General features: G+C 45.4%; 1 protein-coding gene across 1 annotated transcript in view; it reads left to right on the top strand.

Moving 5' to 3' along the window:
• Positions 1-21,871, top strand: part of CNTNAP1 (contactin associated protein 1) — a 205,859-nt gene that overhangs the window by 88,665 nt on the left and 95,323 nt on the right. The window contains exons 7-9 of the mRNA XM_073572312.1: positions 13,115-13,255; positions 18,788-19,049; positions 21,304-21,453. Coding sequence (XP_073428413.1) covers positions 13,115-13,255; positions 18,788-19,049; positions 21,304-21,453 — 553 coding nt within the window. The remainder of the gene's footprint in view (positions 1-13,114; positions 13,256-18,787; positions 19,050-21,303; positions 21,454-21,871) is intronic.

Here is a 21,871-nt window from a genome sequence, read left to right as displayed (position 1 = left end):
CTCCACCTGCCCTGAAGAAAATCGAGGATGAAACCCAAAGTTACAAAAAAAAGGTGACATCAAAGTGGCAGAACTAGCTCTATTATTTAAAGCAAATTCGGCCAAGGGCAAAAATGAAACCCAATCATCCTAATCAGCGGAAATAAAACATCTCAAATACGACTCCAAGGTCTGGTTTGTTCTCTCTGTCTGCCCATTGGTCTGAGGGTGAAAAGCAGAGGAGAAGGACAACTGAATTCCCAGCTTGGAACAGAAAGTCTTCCAAAATCTAGACACAAACTGAACTCCTCTGTCAGATACAATGTTCTCAGGAATCCCGTGTAAGCGAACCACCTGTTGCAAAAACAGGGGCACCAACTCAGAGGAAGATGGCAACTTAGGGAGTGGTACAAGATGAACCATCTTAGAGAACCTATCACAAATCACCCAAATAACAGTCATTTTTTGAGAGACCTGTCATATCAGAGATGAAATCCATTGAAATATGGGTCCATGGCATCCTGGGGACCGGCAAAGGCATCAACAACCCACTAGAGCGAGAACAAGATTTAGATCGGGAGCAAGTCCCACAGGACTGCACAAAATTCCTGAAATCATGAGACAAGGTGGGCCACCAAAAAGAGCGACTCACCAGATCTCTAGTACCAAAAATACCTGGATGACCAGCCAATGCAGAACAATGAACTTCAGACATCACTCTCTTCTTCCACTGGTCAGGAACATACAACTTTCCACTGGGACAACGCTCAGGTTTGTCCTCCTGGAACTCTTGCAGAGCAAGTCTCAAATCGGGCGAGATGGCAGAAAGAACTACCCCTTCGCCTAAGATGGTAGCAGGCTTGGTCACCACAGGAGAATCAGCAAAGAAACTCCTAGCGAGGGCGTCTGCCTTGACATTCTTAGTTCCAGGAAGAAAAGAGACCACGAAATCAAAACGTGTAAAAAACAAGGCCCACCTAGCCTGTCTAGGGTTCAAGCGTTTAGCCGACTCTAGGTAAATCAAATATTTGTGGTCAGTGAGGACCACAACTTGATGTTTAGCTCCCTCCAACCAATGTCTCCACTCCTCAAATGCCCATTTCATGGCCAACAGTTCCCGATTCCCCACATCATAATTACGTTCAGATGGAGAGAACTTGCTGGAAAAGAAAGCACAGGGATTCATTTTAGATGTTACAGGATCCTTTTGGGACAAAACAGCTCCTGCACCAATCTCAGAAGCATCCACCTCTACCTGGAACGGGAATGAGACATCAGGTTGCCGCAAAACCGGGGCGGAGGTAAATCTTCGCTTCAGCTCCTGAAAGGAAGCAACAGCCTCTGGAGACCAATTCAACACATCCGCACCCTTCTTAGTCAGATCAGTCAATGTCTTGGCAATACTAGAAAATTTTGCTATAAATTTCTGATAAAAATTAGCAAAACCCAAAAACTTCTGGAGGGCCTTCAACGAAGTGGGCTGAACCCAATCATAAATGGCCTGTACCTTGGCCGGGTCCATTTCAATAGTTGACGGAGACAAAATAAATCCCAAAAATGAAATCCTCTGTACTCCAAAAAGGCATTTCGATCCTTTGACATACAGGGAATTCTCCCTCAAGATCCGGAACACAGTCCGAATATGTTCCACATGAGAATCCCAATCCTTGGAGAAGATCAAAATATCATCCAAATAGATAATCAAAAATTTATCGACAAAGTCTCGGAAAATATCGTTCATGAAGCACTGGAAGACAGAAGGGGCATTAGTGAGCCCAAAAGGCATCACCAGGTACTCAAAATGTCCCTCCGGAGTATTAAACGCCATCTTCCATTCATCCCCCTGCTTAATGTGGATAAGATTATACGCCCCCCTGAGGTCAAGCTTGGTAAACCAGCAAGCACCTCTAACTCTAGAGAATAGATCCAAAATCAGGGGTAATGGATACTGATATTTAATAGTAATTTTATTGAGGGCACGATAATCAAAACAAGGCCTTAAAGAACCATCCTTTTTGGCCACAAAAAAAAAAACGGCACCTAAGGGTGAAGAGGATGGTCTATTATGACCCTTCTCCAACGCCTCCTTAATATAGGACCGCATAGCCTCGTGCTCGGGTACAGATAAATTGAAGAGCCGACCCTTGGGAAATTTACACCCCAGGCTCAGTTCAATTGCACAGTCATAACTCCTATGAGGAGGCAAGGACGCAGACTCATTCTCACTAAATACATCATAAAAGTCCGCCAAATAGTCAGGAACATCATGCGACTGAGGAGAGGTGGAAAAAAACGGAGCCTCACTAAAGGCACACCGACAACCCTAACTCACCACAGACACAGATTTCCAATCCAAAACTGGATTATGAATTTGCAACCAGGGAAACCCCAGAACAACGGCATCATGCAGACCATGCAACACCAAAAATCTGCAATTTTCTTGATGGTCTGGGGCGACCCGCATGACCACCTAGGTCCAAAACTGAGGTTTATTTTTAGCCAAAGGAGTAGCATCAGTCCCCCTCAAAGGGATAGGCGTCTGCAGAGGTGTCATCGGAAATCCACAACGTTTAGCAAAATCCAAGTCCATTAGGTTTAGCGCTGCTCCTGAATCCACAAAAGCCTTGGCGGAAAATGTGGACAGGGAGCAGATCAGAGTAATTGCCAGAAGAAACTTAGGTTGAACACCACCAACAGAAAACGTGTGTGCAAAGCGTTTCTCTCGTTTAGGACAAACAGAAATAATATGCGAGGCATCCCCACAGAAAAAACACAGCTTATTACGCCTTCTGAACTCCTGACGTTGCGCCTTAGACAAAACTCTATCACATTGCATAGGTTCAGACGTCTGTTCAACCGGTGGCAACACCTCTCGTGCAATCCTGCGTTCACGTAAACGCCGATCAACCTGAATGGCTAATGACATAGAATCGTCCAGACCAGAGGGAACAGGAAATCCCACCATAGTATCTTTTACGGCTTCTGACAAACCCTTCCGAAAGAGAGCAGCCAAGGCATTATCATTCCAGGTAGTAAGGACCGCCCACTTTCGGAACTTTTGACAGTACAACTCTGCAGAATCTCGACCCTGGTTCAATGCCAACAGGGTCTTTTCAGCCTGATCAATAGCATTAGGTTCGTCATACAACAACCTCAAAGCTTGAAAGAATGCGTTCACATTAGTCAGAATAGGATCATCTGGTTTCAAAGAAAACGCCCAATCCTGGGGATCGCCACGCAGCAAAGAGATGACAATTTTAACCTGCTGCGCGGAGCTCCCTGACGAATTAGGCTTCAAGGCAAAAAATAATTTACAATTATTTTTGAAACTCAAAAATTTAGATCGATCCCCAAAAAATGCATCAGGTGTAGGGATCTTTGGTTCAACAGCATGCGAACGAGCAAGGTAGGCGGAAATTCCCCGCACTTCCGCAGCGAGCTGCTCCACACGATCAGACAATTGCTTTATCTCCATTGAGAGAAAAAAAAAAAAATTCCCCCTACGGCCTCAGAGATATAGAGGAAAGAATATACACACACTTTTTTTTTTTTTTTTAAACACAATCCTTTCCTGCTATTGAGTACCCTAGGATCTGCGGTATGGCGGGTGATTCTGTTATGATTGAGTCACCGTAGGAGGCAAAAACAGAAACGCTAGCTAAGTCCAGAAAACCAGAGAGGTTGGCAGCTATCGGATTGCAGACCCCTGATCCTATCCACAACAACTAACAGTAGCCGTGGGGGGTTCCTACGATGCCCTAGACCCCTCGATCACAGCCGGAGAATTAAATAGGCCTAAAGAAAGAAAGGGGAAATCTAAACTGCCCCAGAGCAGACCCCAAAGCAAAAGGCAGCCCCCAACATATAATGACGGTGAAGCAAGATGAAAACACTAACACAGACAGAAAGACTGAGCAAAGACGGGGCCCAAGCTAACTAGATAGGAAAGGACAGGAAGGCTGCTGTCTGCAATCCGTGAAAAACCCTATGAAAATAAGAGCCAACAGACTGACAGTGAAAAAGGCCCTGAAGACGCTAGGCTTCAAAAAAGCTATGTCAGTATTCAGGAATATTCTGAAGACAGAGCAACAGGCAAAAGGAGATTCAGCTCACCCCAGCAGGGAATGGCAAAATCAAGAAAAGCAAGGAAAACAAAAACAAAACACAAATGCTAAACAGGCAAAGCAGAAAACTTAGCTTTAGAGGAGCAGGAATCAGACTGGTGTCCTAGAAGTCCACAGAGAGATCACCCGCAGGGCAGAAGGGCGTCGGCAGCCTTATATCCAGTCCGTGACTCCACTCAGCCAGTCATCCTCATTAGGCTCAGGTGCCTGATAATCAGGCTCATTACCTTCCTTTACCAGAATAGGGAGTTCACCAGACCTCAGTGACGAAGGGGAAAATGAACTCACAACACTGGTGGAGGTGTAGAGTGAGATGGGGGAAAGATGATGAATTCTGTTTTGTCCTTGTTCAGTTTGAAAAAGCGGGCAGAAAAGAAGGCTGAGATAGCAGACAGACAATGTGGGATTTTGGTCAGTAGGGAGGTGAGGTCAGGTCCAGATAGGTAGATCTGCGTGTCATCAGCGTAGAGGTGATACTGCAAACCGTGGGATTCTATGAGCTGTCCCAGGCTGAAGGTGTAGATGGAGAAGAGTAGGGGTCCTAGGACTGAACCTTGAGGAACACCGATAGATAGGGAGCGAGGTGAGGAGGTGGTGTATGAGAGGGAGACACTAAATGTTCGGTCTGTTAGGTATGATGAGATCCAGGATAGGGCCAAGTCTGTGATGCCAAGAGATGAGAGAATCTGTAGCAGAAGGGAATGGTCCACGGTGTCGAAGGCAGAAGACAGGTCCAGGAGAAGGAGGACAGAGTAGTGTCGCTTGCTCTTGGCGGTTAGTAGGTCGTTAGTGACTTTAGTTAGGGCAGTTTCAGTTGAGTGATGCGGTAGGAAGCCAGATTGTAGCCGGTCAAAGAGGAAATAGGAGGAGCGGAGGGTGGACAGTTCAAGATATACAAGCTGTTCCAGTAGTTTTGAGGCGTAAGGGAGAAGAGATATCGGGCGATAGTTAGACACATAGGATGGGTTGAGGGAGGACTTTTTGAGGATGAGTGTGATTGAGGCATGTCTGAAGGATGAGGGAAAGACACCATTTGTAAGTGAAAGGTTGAAGAGGTGTGTTAGGTTTGGGATGAAGACTGTGGCAAAGTTAGGGATGAGGTGGAACGGGAGCGGGTCAAGCGCGCAAGTGGTGAGGTGTGATCTTGACAGGAGGGTGGAGAGCCGGTCTTCTGTCATGGTGGAGAAGCTGGCTTTAGAAGAGCAGGGCTGAGTGGCTAAGAGGGGCATTGGGGGCTGCGGGTCAAAGCTTTCTCTGATCGTATCGATCTTCTGCTTAAAGAAGGAAGTAAAGTCTTCAGCAGAAATGAGAGGAAAGGGAGGAGGTGCTGTGGGACGGAGTAGAGAATTGAAAGTGTTGAAGAGCTGTTTAAGGTTGTGAGACAGGGAGGATATGAGAGATGTGAAGTAAGTTTGTTTTGTGGCAGAGAGTGTGGACTTGAAGCTGGCAAGGGACTGCTTGTATGCGTTGAATAGCTTGGTAGAATGGGTCCTCTTCCATCTCCCCTCAGCAGCCCTGGATACTCGTTTCAGTTCTTTGGTCAGGCTGGTCAGCCAGGGCTGTGTAACAACCTTGCTGGCGTCACTGCATGGCCTCCCATCCCCCGCACACCAACTTACTTTCTGCTTCAAGCCATGCTGTGAAATCTGTCTGTTGCCAGCCCTGAGCTCCATGTGCTATGCCTCTTGTTCTCCTGCTTGCTCTCCATGTTTCCTGACTCTGTGTATAGGGGGGCGGCGCCTGAACTCTCTGGTTCTTATGCAGTCTGGGTGCACCTGGGTAATCTGTCCCTGACCAATCACCTGGAGCCCTTGACTATTTAGTTTCGCCACTCCCACTGAAACATTGCCTGTGCAATGTCTATACTCAGTTAGTATTCCGCTGCTGAGGAAGCCAGGCCCTGTTCTGTCTGTCTCCTTCTTTGGAGGATTACTCTAGTCTTGCTTTGTGCCCTGTCTGCCTGCCGGGAGGTTGAATATCCTGGCCCTTGAGTCTTGTTCCCTGTACCTTGTCCATACTCTGTCTGCCTGCCAGGAGGCTGAATATCCTGGTCCTTGTGTCTTTGTCCCTGTGCCTCTGTCTGAACTCAGTCTTACCTCTGTCTGTCAGTCTCCTTGTTTGTGGTTCCTTCCCTGCCGTGTCTTTCCTTGTGTCCTCTTTATCTGTCTGCACGGCTCCCTATCCGCTCTGTCTGCACGGCTCCCTAGCTGCTCTGTCTGCACGGCTCCCTAGCCGCTCTGTCTGCACGGCTCCCTAGCCGCTCTGTCTGCACGGCTCCCTAGCCGCTCTGTCTGCACGGCTCCCTAGCCGCTCTGTCTGCACGGCTCCCTAGCCGCTCTGTCTGCACGGCTCCCTAGCCGCTCTGCCTGCCTGGCTCCCTAGCCACTCTGCCTGCTCCGCACTCCTGCGGCTCTGCCTGCTCCGCACTCCTGCGGCTCTGCCTGCTCCGCACTCCTGCGGCTCTGTCTACCTGCACCTCCTTTGGCTCTGCCTGCTCCGCACTCCTGCGGCTCTGTCTACCTGCACCTCCTGTGTGAACAGGCCCAAACCTGTTCCTTCATACTCCATTCCTTCCTGCCTATATCCATACCTGCACCTCCTGTGTAAACAGGCCCAAACCTGTTCCTTCATATTCCATTCCTTCCTGCCTAGATCCATACCTGTACCTCCTGTGTGAACAGGTCCAGATCCTGTTCCAGCATACACCACTCCCTCCTGCCTGCACCTGCTGTGTGAACAGGTCCCTACCTGCTCCTTTTCTTACCACACCAGCCTGTCCTGTGTCTGCCAGCCGTGCCCGCCTGTCCTGTGTCTGCAAGCCGTGCCCGCCTGTCCTGTGTCTCCAAGCCGTGCCCGCCTGTCCTGTGTCTCCAAGCCGTGCCCGCCTGCCCTGTGTCTCAGCCGTGCCTGTCATGTCCACCTGCCTGCCTGTCTATAGCCTCTGTCAAGGTGTCCTGTTCCCGAGTGGGATCAGCAGCCACAGCCAGACACCACCCTGGAGTGGCACCCGGCAGCTACCTGCCGCACAAGCCTGACCTCACCATCAGAGGCTCCAGTGAAGACCAAGGAAGCTGCCGTAGTTACGCCCCTTCCAGGGTAGTCTGGTTTGTGGCACAGTGGGGCCACAACCCCCCAGCTCGTGCCATTCAGCCAAGGCGCGAGCGCGACAGGCTGCCTGTTGTTTGTACAAGTTTTGCTCTGCGTGAGGGGGCGGCCGAATCGAGTGTTGCTGTTATTGTGGTGTTATAAAAAGTGGCAGCAGCGTCTGTGTCATGAAGGGAAGCTATGTCTGTAAGAGGGAGAAGGGACTCAGAGAGTGATTGTAAATTGAGGTGTTTGAGATTCCTGCAAGGGTGAGCGAGTTTGTGGAGTGGGGGTTGCGCAGTGGGAGAGGAGAGGGAAGAGAATGTCAGTAGGTTGCGGTCAGACAGGGGGAGGGGTGAGTTAGTGAGATTAGTGAGGGAACAGAGACGGGTGAAGATAAGGTCCAGCGTGTGACCATCTTTGTGAGTGGCTGCAGAGGACCATAGAGTGAGGCCAAGGGAAGCAGTGAGTGAAAGAAGTTTATAGTCAGCCGGGGTGGAAGTGTCAATAGGGATGTTGAAATTGCCCATGATGATGGTGGGGATGTCAGCAGAGAGGAAATGAAGTAGCCAGGTGGTGAAGTGGTCGAGAAAGGTGGAGATGGCTAGTTCTGGGGGGCAGTAGATGACAGTCAGCTGGAGGTTGGATGGGGAGTAGATGCGGACGGAGTGCACCTCGAACGAGGGAAGAGTAGCGGAGGGTGGGAGTGGAATAGGGGTAAAGAAGCAGGTATCAGACAGGAGCAAGCCAACTGCTCCACCACGTTTGTTGCTTGGGCGAGGGGTGTGAGAGAGATGGAATCCGCCATAGGAAAGCGTAGCTGGAAAAAGCCGGATTACTTACCGGTAATGCTCTTTTAATGAGTCCACGACAGCACCCACTTGGAGAGAGGGATCCGCCCATAGGAACAGGAAACCTACAGAGATAAAAGAGGGCGGTCCGCCTCTTCCCCTCAGTTGGATTTCAGAGTACCAGGAGGACCGCCAATTATTAGGCCATTATATTATCCAGTATTCAATTTTTTATCAATTTTACCACTAGGAAAGGCGTGTATACATTATGTTAACTTCTAGGGAGGGTTAGTGAACGGGTGCTGTCGTGGACTCATTAAAAGAGCATTACCGGTAAGTAATCCGGCTTTTTACTCTTCACCACGACAGCACCCACTTGGAGAGACTTTCAGAGACCTTCACCTGGGAGGGACCACCATGCCAAGGACCGCTCTACCAAAGGCTAGGTCAGATGAGCATGATAAATCAAGCCTATAGTGGTTATAAAAGGTAGAGGGTGTAGACCAAGTTGCAGCCTTACATATAGACTTGATTGCGACGTCTCCCCTCTCTGCCCAAGAGGAAGCCATAGCTCTGTTGGAATGTGCTCTGATACCCTCCGGAGGATTTTTATTGCTCTCGGAGTATGCCAGCCCAATCGCGTCTCTGATCCACCGAGACAAAGTACCCCTTGTGACTTCATATCCCTTCTTTTGGCCCTGGAAGGAAACAAATAGAGCCCTACTCTTCCTCCAGCTGCTAGACCTCTCGATGTATTGTAATACAGCTCTTCTAACGTCTAGTGTATGGAACTTTTCTTCCTCTGGAGTAGAAGGGTTTCTAAAAAATGAAGGGAGGTGAATCTCTTGTGATCTATGAAACTTCCCTGCTACTTTTGGTAAGTATGAGGGGTCTGGTTTTAATATTTGATCTTGGAATGTCAACAGAAAAGGGGGTTCTACTGAAAGTGCTTGTATGTCGCTAGCTCTTCTGGCTGAGGTTAGTGCAACTAGCAGTACTGTTTTGAAGGATAGGTGTTTAAGGGATATTGAATCTAAAGGTTCAAAAGGAGGACGTGTTAGAGCCTCCAGTACCAGGTTTAAGTCCCAAGGAGGAACTCTAGGTATGTGCACCGGCTCGCTCCGCTCACAGGCCGAGATGAATCTGCCTATCCATCTATTGCCTGCCACGTTATAACTATAGAGGGCCCCTAGAGCCGACACCTGGACTTTTAGTGTGTTAACAAATAGCCCTAATTCCTTTCCTTTCTGTAGGAACTCTAGGATCGCTGTAATCGGAATTTCTCCGGAATCAGGGGCTGTGTGGGACTCTAATTTTCTCCATACCCTGGTGTAAATTTTTGTCGTTGCCACTTTTCGACTTTGTAGGAGTGTATTGACTAATCCCTCCGAGAATCCTCTTGATCTTAACATTTCCCTTTCAAGTTCCAAGCCGTCAAGTGGAGATTGTCCATTTGAGGATGGAAGAATGGCCCCTGTGAGAGGAGCCTGGGGTTGAAGGAAGCACCCACGGGTCTGTCACTGACATTGCTTGCAGGCACGAAAACCATGGCCTCCTGGGCCAGAATGGTGCTATTAAGATTATTCGTGCTTCCTCTGCTCTGATTTTCCTGATCACCTGCGGTAGTAGTATGATTGGTGGAAAAGCATATGCCAGTTTGAATCGCCACGGGGCCTGGAGGTCATCCAGAATTTCCGGATTGTCTGTCATATTTAGAGAGGCGAACCTTCGCACCTGCCTGTTTTCTCTGGTGGCGAAGAGATCTATTTGGGGAAGACCCCATAGTGACACGATGCGTGTGAATATCCCCCGGCTTAGACACCACTCTCCTTGTCGCAGTGTATGGCGGCTTAGAAAATCTGCCTCCAAATTGTCTCTTCTCCTTATGTGGAGGGCTGAGAGAGACAAAAAATGTTTTTCGGCTAGGGATAAAATCCTTCTTGCGGAAGACATTAAGGTGACTGATCGAGTTCCGCCTTGTCTGCCGTTTCGTTAATACATCTTTTGCACAGCCTTTTTGTGTAAGAGTCCGGTAGCGGACGTGTACACAGGGCACATTCTTTATTTTTTTATTTTTCCTTCCTCTTAGTCTGAGATAGAGACATCATGACGGAGGGGAGAGAGAGAGAGAGAGAGAGAGACACATTTTATCAGCTTGATAGGCAGAGCCTCGTCCACTCACCCAGAGAAGCTGTAGGTACCGGCTCAGGAGGCTGAGAAGGAGGCTTGTTGGCGTGGCTTCTGTGGCTACGAACCGAGGAACCTCGTCTTGCGTGGTCCTTGGCTGCTGCTGCATCGCCTGCCTGGGGATGCGTGTCCTTCCTTGGTGAAGACATGATTGCACGCCATATCCCTGTGCCCCAGGCCTTTTGTAAGCCCCTTCATACCTGGTACCTCCCCCTCCAGGTGCGCCTATTTGCGGCTCGTTAGTATGCGCTTCAGCGCTGACACTAGCCGCCCGCGCTCTGCAGGTTAAATCGCTCGCTTTTTTTTTCTCTTCCCCCTCTATGCCTGCAGTGCCGCCGAGCCGCGCGTGGGCTCTGAGCCAAGGAACCTCCGGTAACCCGGAAGTTCCTCCTTACCACTTCCTGCTGCGCTTCATGGGCATCCTCCTGGATGCTGAAGCCCTTTAGGAACGCCGGAGGCTGCCGTATTCTCCGGTTCCTGCGCCTCCACATGGACCGAAATGGATCCTCCCGCAATTCCGGTGTCATGTCGTCATCAGAGGAACACCCGGTCGGCACCACCCGGTACCGGTGTTTCTGCCCGGTCTGTCCATACCAGCCGAGGAGGGAGCCGGACTCCAGCACTCCCCCGTCGCTGCCTCTGGACCGGAACCCCTGCCGTTCTCGCAGACACTGCACAGGTGGTTCCTTGGCCCAGGTAAGACTGTAGCGTATCCTGCGGTTCCCCTTAGGAACAGGAAACCAACTGAGGGGGAGAGGCGGACCGCCCTCTTTTATCTCTGTAGGTTTCCTGTTCCTTTGGGCGGATCCCTCTCTCCAAGTGGTTGCTGTCGTGGCGAAGAGTAAAAGCTGTGTCAGAGGGAGTGAGCCAGGTTTCAGTGATGGCAAGGAAGGAGAGTTTGTTGGTGATAAAGAGGTCATGGATAAACAACAGCTTGTTGCAGACAGAGTGTGCGTTCCATAGAGCTCCAGGTAGGGGGACCGGGGGAGTGGGGGCTGGATGAATAGGTATGAGGTTGTCATGATTGCAAAAACGTGTAGAGGATCGTGGCAGGGTGATAGAAATGAGTGTGGGGATGTGTTGAGGAGGGCCAGGATTTGGGGATACGTCGCTAGCAATGAGGAATAGCAGACAGAGTATTAGAAGGTGGGAGCAGGATAGGACATGATGTGGCCATGTGTGTGTGGGGAAAAAGGATTGTATGTGGAGGAACAGTTCTGAGGAAGAGGTAAGATGGCTGGGGAGGATAGAGGGGGAAATGAATAGTTCCTTACTAGGTGGGGGGGATTACAGGAGTTAGGGAAAAATAGAGTAGTATGGGGGTAATAGTAAAAAGAAGCCGAAACATTGTAGTGGTGTTGTAGTCTGAAACCTTACAGTCAAATTCCAGTCCAATTCTAGTCTAATTCAGAGTAGTGAAATTAGAAATCTGTCATTTGAAATATGGAATTTGAAAGAGATGGAGAATACTTTTTCTGGGGCAGACCCATGATACTGAATATATGTGCAACTAAGCACAATCAGGTGTGAATGAAAGTGGGGTGTGACTGCCCAGTCCAAATGCACAGAGTTAAGCTGAGGTCATAAAAAGGGGGGGGGGGGGGGGTTACACAGACCACTCAGACGTGTGGTATAGATAAGAAGAATGGAGTACAATTATGGATACAAGAAGATGGGTAAGCAAAGCATACCATCAAAACAATGCTTCAATGTTCAAGTTCGGGTAAAGTTCTGGTATCCGAACGGGAACCAAACTTTGGTCGGGTACCGGAATTTGAACTTCCACAGGTGTGCTCTTCCCTACTCCTAAGCCATCTATATGGGCATGCAGGTCATAGAAAGCTGAATAAAGTGATACCTTGATATCTGCGATCCGATGTCCTATTCCAGAGAAAGCCACACTTTTCTTATATGAGCTGTTCAGTATTATGGGCCTGCATGAGTCATCCTCTAGAGCTTCTTATAAGTGAAAGGTGGAGTAACCACTGTGATGTGTAATGGCCGCTATCTGACCTCCTGTGTGTGATTATAACTAACACATTTGCAGGTTCCTCTCAGCTTCACCTTCCATCTCACAGGCAGTCAGTCTTGCAATGCAGCAGAGCTGTGAGAGCTGCAGCTGCAAATGTATTTATAATGAGACAAAGTTCAGTTCTGCTGTTTTGTGTTAGCTACATGTATCACACTGGTAAATCACACTTTCATTTAAAATAAGCTCTGGAGACAGATTCTCAAGCTGATCCGTGTCCGGCCCATAGCCTGTAACAGCTCATTTACATATTATAATAACGTGGATTACTCTGGAATAAGATATCGGATTGCAGATATCAAGGTATCATTTTATTTAACTTTCTATTTTCTGCATGCTCATATAGACAGTTTAGGAGGATTGATCCTAAAGGCAGATTTACTTTAAACACATTAGTATGCTGTGTATTCTTGTGCATATCGCTCATACTTAATACTTAATAAATTGAAATGTTTTGAACCCAATACATGAAAGTGTTTTCGCCAGTTTTCCTGGAAAAACAGCTTGAAACGTTGGAAAACATTTGCGGAACTCGAAGTTGCACAAAAATTTTGCAGCTTTTGGTTTTCATGACGATTTCGGCCATCTCTGCTAAGTTGGGAGGAACTGGGGTGGGACACAGAATGACGAAGCCCGGTCCATAATTTCATCAAAATTTGTAGTGCACACCAGTGTTAAGATGTGCCAAATTAATTGACTGGCGTGCACCTCTTAATGAACTAACTGGACACATCTTATCCTTGCATGCCCATCATGAATTGAGATCTTTGTTTCCATTTTATCATAATTTGTAGATCAATAATTTCATGACTTTTCCTTCTTTGTGTTACAATTTGTGGATGAATGTATGTATGTCTATCAGTTTCTAACTGACATTGACTCAGGCTTGTATTTTTATGGTTCTATTTTTATATTTGCAGATATTTTTTGCTGGCATTTTACATGAAGGTAAAACCATCACTTACAAGCAGAACTTCCGTGGCTGCCTTGAGAACATTGTCTTTAATAAAGTGCACATCGCTGACCTGGCACGGAGAAATAAATCATCTATTCGCTTTGTGGTGAGCATTTACATAGATTTTAAGGAGTAGTCAGCTAAAGCAACAAAATGCATCTCTTTCTATTTCTTGTTTTAATAAATAAATTTTGTTTATAAGGCTATGTGCACACGCTGCGGTTTTTGCTGCGGTTCCGCTGCAGTTTTGGCTGCAACAGAACTGCAGCAGTTCTGCAGACAGTGTACAGTAGCATGTTATCCTATGGGATTTACATTCTGCTGTGCACATGCTGCAGATTTTTAACTGCGGAAAAGCTGCGGTTTTGAATCAGCAGAAAGAATTGACATGTCAATTCTTTTCTGCGGATTCTGCTGCGGTTTACCATCTCCTCCATTGTAGAGATGATAAACCGCAGGGACAACCGCAGGCCAATCCACAGGTAAAACCACAGGTCATTTTACCTGCGGTTCTGCAGATAAAAAAATCCGCAGACCAATCCGCAGCGTGCTCACTTAGCCTTACACTGTGTGCCGAATTATTAGGCAAGTGAGTATTTTGACCATATCATAATTTTTATGCAGATTTTCTAACTCTAGGCTGTAGCTGTATAACCTTGAGTGCTTATTGGATGAAGCAGATCAGGTGATGTGTAGTTTTGTAATAAGGGAGGGTGCGAGCTAAGGATACAACACCCTTTATCAAGGTGTGCAGAATTATTGCACAGTTTGTTTTCCTCAGGCAAAATGGGCCAAAAAAGAGATTTAACTGATTCTGAAAAGTCAATAATTGTTATAAGTCTTAGGAGGAGGATCCAGCATTCTTCAAATTGCTAAGATATTGTTGTGTGATGACAAAACATCAAAAGTATTGTTGCAAATAGTCAACAAGATCGCAAAAAACACGTATAGAAATAAAAGCGAATATTAACTGACAAAGATTTGAAAAGAATCAAATGTGAAGTGACCAGGAACAGATTATCCTCTAGTGCTGTCATATGCCAGAACTGCAACGTCCTTGGAGTACCCAAAAGTACAAGGTTTTCAGTGCTCAGAGACACAGCAGACGTAACGGAAGATGAAGCCAGACCACCACTGAACAAAACAAAGAACTGGAAAAATCAAGACTGGGCCAAGCAACATCTGAAGTCAGATTTTTTCAAAGGTTTTATGGACTGATGAGATGAGTGACTCTTGATAGACCAGGTGGATTGGTCTGTGGCTGGATCAGTACTGAGCATTGACCTCCACTTCGACTAAGACACCAGCATTATTAAAGATGAGCTAGCTGGACCTTTTCAGGATGAAGATGGACTTAAAATCAACTCCCAATCCTACCGTCATTTTTTAAAAGACACTTTCTTCAAGCAGTCGTACAGGAAAAGTCTGTATCTTTCAATAAAACCATGACTTCTATACAGGACGGATGCATCGAAGTCTAGTAAATGCCTTAAAGATGAAAGAATAATGACAAGGCCCCTTCCTTACCTGACCTAAACCCTATTGAGAACTTGTGGGCCCTTCTTAAATGAAGGATTTACGGTGAAGGGAAACAGTACACCTCTCTGAACAGTGTCTGGGAGGCTGTGGTTGGTGCTTCTTAAAAAGATGATTGTCAACAGATTAAGAAACTGATAGACTCCATGGCTGTTAGGCTAAGTGCCCACATTGCAGAAATGCTGCGTAATTTTCCGCAGCATTTCTGCAACTCCTTGCCGTGGGTAAAACGCATGCGGAATTCGCATGCGTTTTCCCGCAGAACACTAGCATTTTGCAAGTGTTTTTAGCTTGCAGAATGCTTGCGCTTTCCAAGCGATTTGAAGCATTGCTTGGAAAGTGATTGACAGGTTGGTCACACTTGTCAAGCATAGCGCTTGTCAAGTGTGACTAACTTTTTACTACTGATGCTGCCTATGCAGCAGCAATAGTAAAAGATAGAATGTAAAAAAACAATAAATAAAAAAAAGGGATATACTCACCTTCTGTCGGCCCCCGGCCCGCAGCGACGCTGCTGGCAAACTCCGTTCCCAGGGATGCATTGCGAGAATCACCTCAGATGATGTAGCGGTCACGCGACCGTGACGTCATCTGGGGCGATTCACGCAATGCATCCCTGGGAATGGAAGATGCTGGCAGCATGGCTGAGAGGTGGGAAGGACTCCGGGGGCCATCAGAAGGTGAGTATATCCCGACTTTTTATTTTAATTCTATTTTTTACAGGATTATGGTACCAGGGCATGGGAGTCTCCTCTCCTCCAGACCCTGGGTACCATCCGTATATGAAGTGCTCACTTTACGCATGGTGGGCATAGCCACATGCGTAAAGTGAACGTTTCAATGCAATCCTATGGCGGCGCAATCGGCGTGATTCCGCAGAAATAACGAACATGCTGTGGATTTTACCACTATGCGATTCCGCAGCAGTAAAATCCTCAGCATGGGCACAGCAACTGCGGAATCCTATAGGATTGCATGGAGGTGCGTTTTATTAGCACTTTTTAAGTGTTTCCGCTGAGGCAAAAACGCGGCGGAAACGCATAAAAACCACAACGTGGGCACACAGCCTTAGGCTTATGGCTGTTATTGAAAAGAAGAGGGGTTATACTGGTCACTGAAATTTTTTTGGGGAAATGTCAAAAATGTATTTTTGTATATTTTGAATCGTTTGGTTATTATTCTCCCTTTAACAGATGAAAATAAACAACCGAGATAGGAAAATGTATGTTTCTCATTTAGTTCCATAACAATCCTGCTTTATTCCCCTAAGGGCAGTTTCACACGTCAGTGTCTCCGGTACGTGTAGTGACAGTTTTCTCACGTACCGGAGACACTGACACCACACGTAGACACATTCGAATGAATGTGTCTGTGCAGATGTCAGCGTGTTTTCATGGACCGTGTGTCCGTGTGCAAAACACGCTGACATGTCTGTTTTTGTGCAACAGCACGGATCACACGGACCCATACAAGTCAATGGGTCCGTGTAAACACGTACCGCACACGGATGCTGTCCGTGTGCTGTCCGTGTGCGTTTTTAAAAGTCAAAGGGTTAACATTGAAAATAATTTTTCAAAAACACGGACAGCATACGGACAGCACACGGATGGTACACACGGACATACGGATAGCACACGGATGTCACACGGATGGCATACGTATGCACACGGATAGCTCCGGTACCGGTTTTTCTGGTACCGGAATTATCTGGACGTGTGAAACTGCCCTAAGAAAGACAAAACCTCACTTTTATTTTCTTAAATAGTTAGGTTTATTAACCTTTAGATTGACACTGTAGTTGTTTAATAATGCAATTATTAATCATTAAATACAAATTGCCTAATAATTGTGCATACAGTGTATAAATATTGTGATCTAGCTATGTTCCAGATTATAGATATTACATTTTATAACATGTAAACATATAATTTTTTATTTTAAATTTGTGTTTCAGAAATAGGAAACTAGCTATAACTTAAATAGTATATGACAAAGTCCTCATTCAGGCTTCACTCTCTGTGTACAAAAAAATAGAACTGTTTTTCATCAGTGTGCTAATCTGATTTTAATCCACCCTGGGCCTATTTTCTTTTCTTCAGTGTGGCATTTGTTTTTTCATGTGCAAAAAAAGAATAAAATAACAATTTCCAAGCTTCTACTACCAATTAGGCAGTAAAGACAGAAAAAAAAACCCTCAGCACTCAGATAACATCCAACTGCTATTTTCATAGACCCATTCACCTTAAAAAGTAACCGTGATCCACAAATAAGATTAAAAATGGTCATGTTTCCAGTTTTTTTTTCTAGAAGTAATTAGTCCTCAAGAAATTTAAAAAGGCCATGTGAATGTGCCTATCGACTATGATAGGTATATATAGTATCTGTGAAAAACATGGATAGGACATGTATGAAAAATTGAACTGGTGAATGAGACCTTACAATACAATTACAAAATCTGTCTTTGGCACGTCCATTAAAAATGGAGCCGAGGTGTACATGATCGATTAAAACACCTCGGTCCTTGGGATCGGTGGGGGCCCCAGCAGTTGGACCCTCAGCGATGAAGAAGTAATTATAGCAGATAACTCAAATTTCAGTAAACCTGACATTTAGCAAGCAAGGAGCATCGGTCATATTATACAAGGGTTGGCTACAACTAGATTTTCAGATTATTGTTCTGACACCTCAAAGAGCAACTCTAAATTTACAGTGGGGAAAATAAGTATTTGATACACTTCAGATTTTGCAAGCTTTCCCACCTACAAAGAATGGAGAGGTCTGTAATTTTTATCATCACCATCACCAGAACTTCACCATCAGAAGCAATCTGGGTAGCAGGAATAGGTAGGGTGCCCCTAGCATTAGGGACAGGGAAGGTGTGACCCCAGGTATTCTGACAACAGAAATGTGACAGAAATACTCTAAAATACTACCACAAGTGACTACAAATATGAGGGGAGATTACCCCACTGTAAATTTAGAGTTGCTCTTTGAGATGTCAGAACTATAATCTGAATATCTAGTTGTATCCAACCCTTGTATACTATGACCGATGCTCCTAAATGTCAAGTTTGCTGACATGTGAGTTTTCTCAAGTCAGAAAGTTATCTGCTATAATTACTTCTTGATTGCTGAGGGTCCAAGTGCTGGGGCTCCCATCGATCCTGAGGACCAGGCCTTTTTAATCGATCATGTAAACCTCGGCTCCATTCATTTTTAATGGGCGTGCCAAAGACAGATTTTGTATTTCCATTGTAAGGTCTCATTCACCCAATCAATTTTGCATACATGTCCTAACCATACCAATCAAGTTGCTTCTTTCACTTTTCAAACAGTCTCTGAAATGTAATGGGTTGCCAAGGTAAAATAGTCATTTTCCTTTGCACTGATTTTGGTGGATGGATGCCTAGGCATATGTCCTAAGTATGGCCACTGTCAGGTGTATATTTCCTGCATCTCTGCGCATCAGCCATTGGCCATAAATGCAGTGTGCCGCTAACCTAACCTGTATAGAAAGAAGTAGACTAAGAAAGTATGTAACAGCTGGACAGAACGAAGAAGAGGGAATCTGAAGGGGATGTGTCTAAACACAGGGGGCACTGCGTTTTATTGCTATCACATTACAGAAAAGTGGTTTTGCCAGTGTAATTTTGCATTTAGGAATGATTGAGGGTTGGTATAATTTATAATCACTGCTCAGCTTTAAATGAGCATTCCCTCAGACAACAGTGATGATCATTTTGGACAGAAGCATGTTGCCCTGTATAAGAGGAATGTGAGCCTCGATAATTGGTTTACAAACGCCTGCAGCTGCTTATTCACTCAGAACCGGCAGCGCTATTGAACTCCATGCTGGGCTGAATCAATAATTTCTCTGAAATTATGCCACTCGTCCTTTGTATGCCATGGATATTCTGAAAATTAATGTGCATGCTGTATCTGTATTCATGCACATGTCTCTGTTACTTTGCAATATTATGTAAAATGTGGTCTCTCCTGATCTTTTAAAATGATAGCTTTCTACTGCTTCTTGTCCTTTATTAATTACACCCCATCTTGTGGACCTCCTACTGACATTTATTTTCTTTGGGTCACATAACAGGGCAAGGTGCGCTTCTCATGCGTGGAGATGCCTTATGTTCCCGTCACATTTTCTGGTATTAACAACTATATAATGATACCAGGAGTTCCTGCCAATTTAAAGTTGATGGTGAGCTTTAAGTTTCGGACATGGGACACCGTTGGTCTTCTGATGTTCACCAACTTTGCTGGCTCTTTTGGATCACTGGAAATGGCTTTGAGCGAAGGTCAAATTAATGTGACTATCTCCCAGCCACACAGAAAGAAGCTGGTGTTTGCGGCTGGTGAGTAGTAGATCTTGTACTTCTAGTATAATTGCTCACTCAGACGAGCGTATAAAGAATCCGATTCATCAAAACTAGCGCCAACACTGCCAGTCTTGATGAGGGGGCATGTTGGAGTCATATGCTCCTGTGTAAGCCTCACAATGATTCCATCACGTCTGACAAGTGGTGTGCGCCTCGCCACAAATCTTACTCTAGTCACAAACTGGAGTAAGATTTCTGACATAAGGTATGCCACTCGTCATGAATTAGATGAGTCATGACGTCTTGCTCCAGCTCTGCCCAAAAATTGCAAAATGTTTGTGCAAATCTATGTTGCGAAAAAATATTGTAATTTTTCAAAGCAATTTCCTGTAGAATTCTGGAGTAATTGGTTTAATGAATTGGGGCCTGTCTGTGTGCTGTTTACTTGTAAAATGGATAGCACAGATAATGGAAAAGGACCACTATGTGTCAAAGTGGAAGTTTTCATGAAGTAGTCATGAAGTGGAAGTTTTCATGAAGAGACTCTGCCACTATTCACACTAGGTAGGTTTTAACCGTTAGTGTAGTTACTGTCTCAAATGGGACAGCTTTATACTTTTTTGATCAAAACCGTGTTTACCAAGTACCCTGTGTTATTTAATGCACTTGCTTTTTTACTTATTTATTTTCATTAGGGTATATACACATTGTTTTTTCCTTTGGTTTTGCTTGCTTTTATGGCCAGTGTGAGCATGCTTTTACATCATGCATGTCATTCAAGTCTACTCCTGTTCATTTTTTTTTTGTTTTTCTTCATCTATATTAATAAAGCTGAGTGTTTTTATGTATGTGTGTATGTATCAAGCCACGCCCACTCCACATAGCCCTGCCCACTGGCGGCTGGAGAGTGGGGTTGTAGAGGGAAAGTGCGGGACGTGAGTGGAGAGTGGAGGTGCGAGGGAGAGAGTGGGATAGCGGGTCTATGGAGGGAGAGAGCGGCGCTGTGGAAGGAGAGAGCGGGGATGTGGAGGGGGAGAGCGGGACGGCGCATGGAGAGCGGGGCAGTGGAGGGAAAGAGCGGGGCTGCGGAGGGATAGAACGGGATGGCACATGGAGAGCGGGGCTGCAGAAGGAGAGAGCGGGACGGCGGGTGGAGAGCGGGGCTGCGGAAGGAGAGCGTGGTGGCAGGTGGAGAGCGGGGCTGTTAAGGGAGAGAGCGGGACCCCCAGTTAGTTATTATGTCCGGGCAACGCCGGGCTCTTCAGCTAGTTTTTAATAAAACCCAATTACAAAAATTATTCTTAGCCACAAATACATGTATTTAAAGTAAAGAAAAAAAAAAAACACTAAACCTGTTAAAGGCTACTTTCCCACAATTATTTTTTGATGTTGACGATTTTCTGCAGTATTTCTCCACCTATTACTTGTGTTTTTTTCATTGTGTTTTTGATTGCAGTTTTTTTTTTACATGTTTTAATCGCTGTTTTGATGCTGTGGTTTTTGTCTCTTTTTGGCATGTAATATTTTAAATAAAGCTGATTTATTTTTTATTTTTCCTGATATTTGACTTTTACAAACCTTTATTGATATAGTCATGTTCGTATTTCATGCATTTTGTAGCGTGTTTCCTCTGTAGTTCTGTAATTCACTAAAAACGCATATGCATTTTTTTTACCTGCGGATTTTCTGCAACCCTGTGGGGACAATCCGCACCTAAAACGAATCGTTCCTGGAAGAGAAACTGACATCAGTTTACAGTCACTGCACAAAAAGAAGCACAATGGGCATGAGATTTGTATAAATCCCATCCACTTTGCTGGAACTGTACGATGCTGCATTGTTTTGTGCAGAGAAAATACGCAGCATGAAAAACGCACCAAAATCTCGTTGTGGGTACTTAACCTGAGAATGAAAACACTTTCAGGCTTTAGCGGCTCCTAGAAGATTTGCCAACCTTTCTGGGAATTCAGAAGGCTCCCTGACATTTCAAGAGAGTTAGCAAGTATGACAAATAGAAAAAATGAACTTGTTAGTGATAGCGTTCAATTGTATTTTAAGTTTTCATTTAAAAAAAATGAAGCTTTGATCACCATGTTGAGCATGCACAGTTTCTCTGTTATACAGTTAGTACATAGTTTTAAAAACAAACAATAAGTACGGTAATACATTCCGGCCAGCATTGTGTGATCCAAATCTAAAGAGTGGCAGTTAAAGGAAGAGGTTGCTGTACAAGGGCTTGCACAGCTCAGTGAATACATCACAGTTGCTGATTTTGATTTTTTTCTTTCAGGATATCGGCTAAATGATGGTTTCTGGCACTCAGTCTCCTTGGTGGCCAGAGAGAACTCTGCTGTAGTTGTTATTGATGATGATGAAGGCGCACAGTTCAAAATTAACTATCAGTTCCAGCTTCGATCTGGTGACTCTTATTACTTTGGAGGTAAAAATGACTCATACTGCTGATAGCACTTGCTTAGTAGAAAATTTATAAAGGAGTGGGCCAAAATTAAAATTGATTTTAATTATAAATGGTTATCTATTGATTGTAATAATCTAATAGTTTTTCTAATATACTTTATTTTAAAAGTTTCTACTGTTCCCTCTGTACTCTAACAGCTTTAATTTTTTTACCTACTTATGTTTTGATGACATTATGTTTGAGAATGCCCTGTGCATGCTAGGATGCTCAAATGAGAATTCATCAAGGGACAGAGGCTGTGGTTACTGCCACAGCCTCTGTTCCCACCCTGAGATGGAGCATTAACGGTGACCTCGGTTTCAGAGGCTAGGCTAGTCCCTGCTCTACTGAGCATGCGTCGGTTGTCAATCGCGATGTATGCTCAGTATGTGTTCCCTTG

The sequence above is a fragment of the Dendrobates tinctorius genome, unplaced genomic scaffold, assembly GCF_039654945.1.
Source record: "Dendrobates tinctorius isolate UK_male_01 unplaced genomic scaffold, ASM3965494v1 ptg000032l, whole genome shotgun sequence".
In the NCBI taxonomy this organism is placed as follows: Eukaryota; Metazoa; Chordata; class Amphibia; order Anura; family Dendrobatidae; genus Dendrobates; species Dendrobates tinctorius.
The sequence above is the reverse complement of the archived record's forward strand: the minus strand, read 5'-3'. Positions and strand labels throughout refer to the sequence as shown.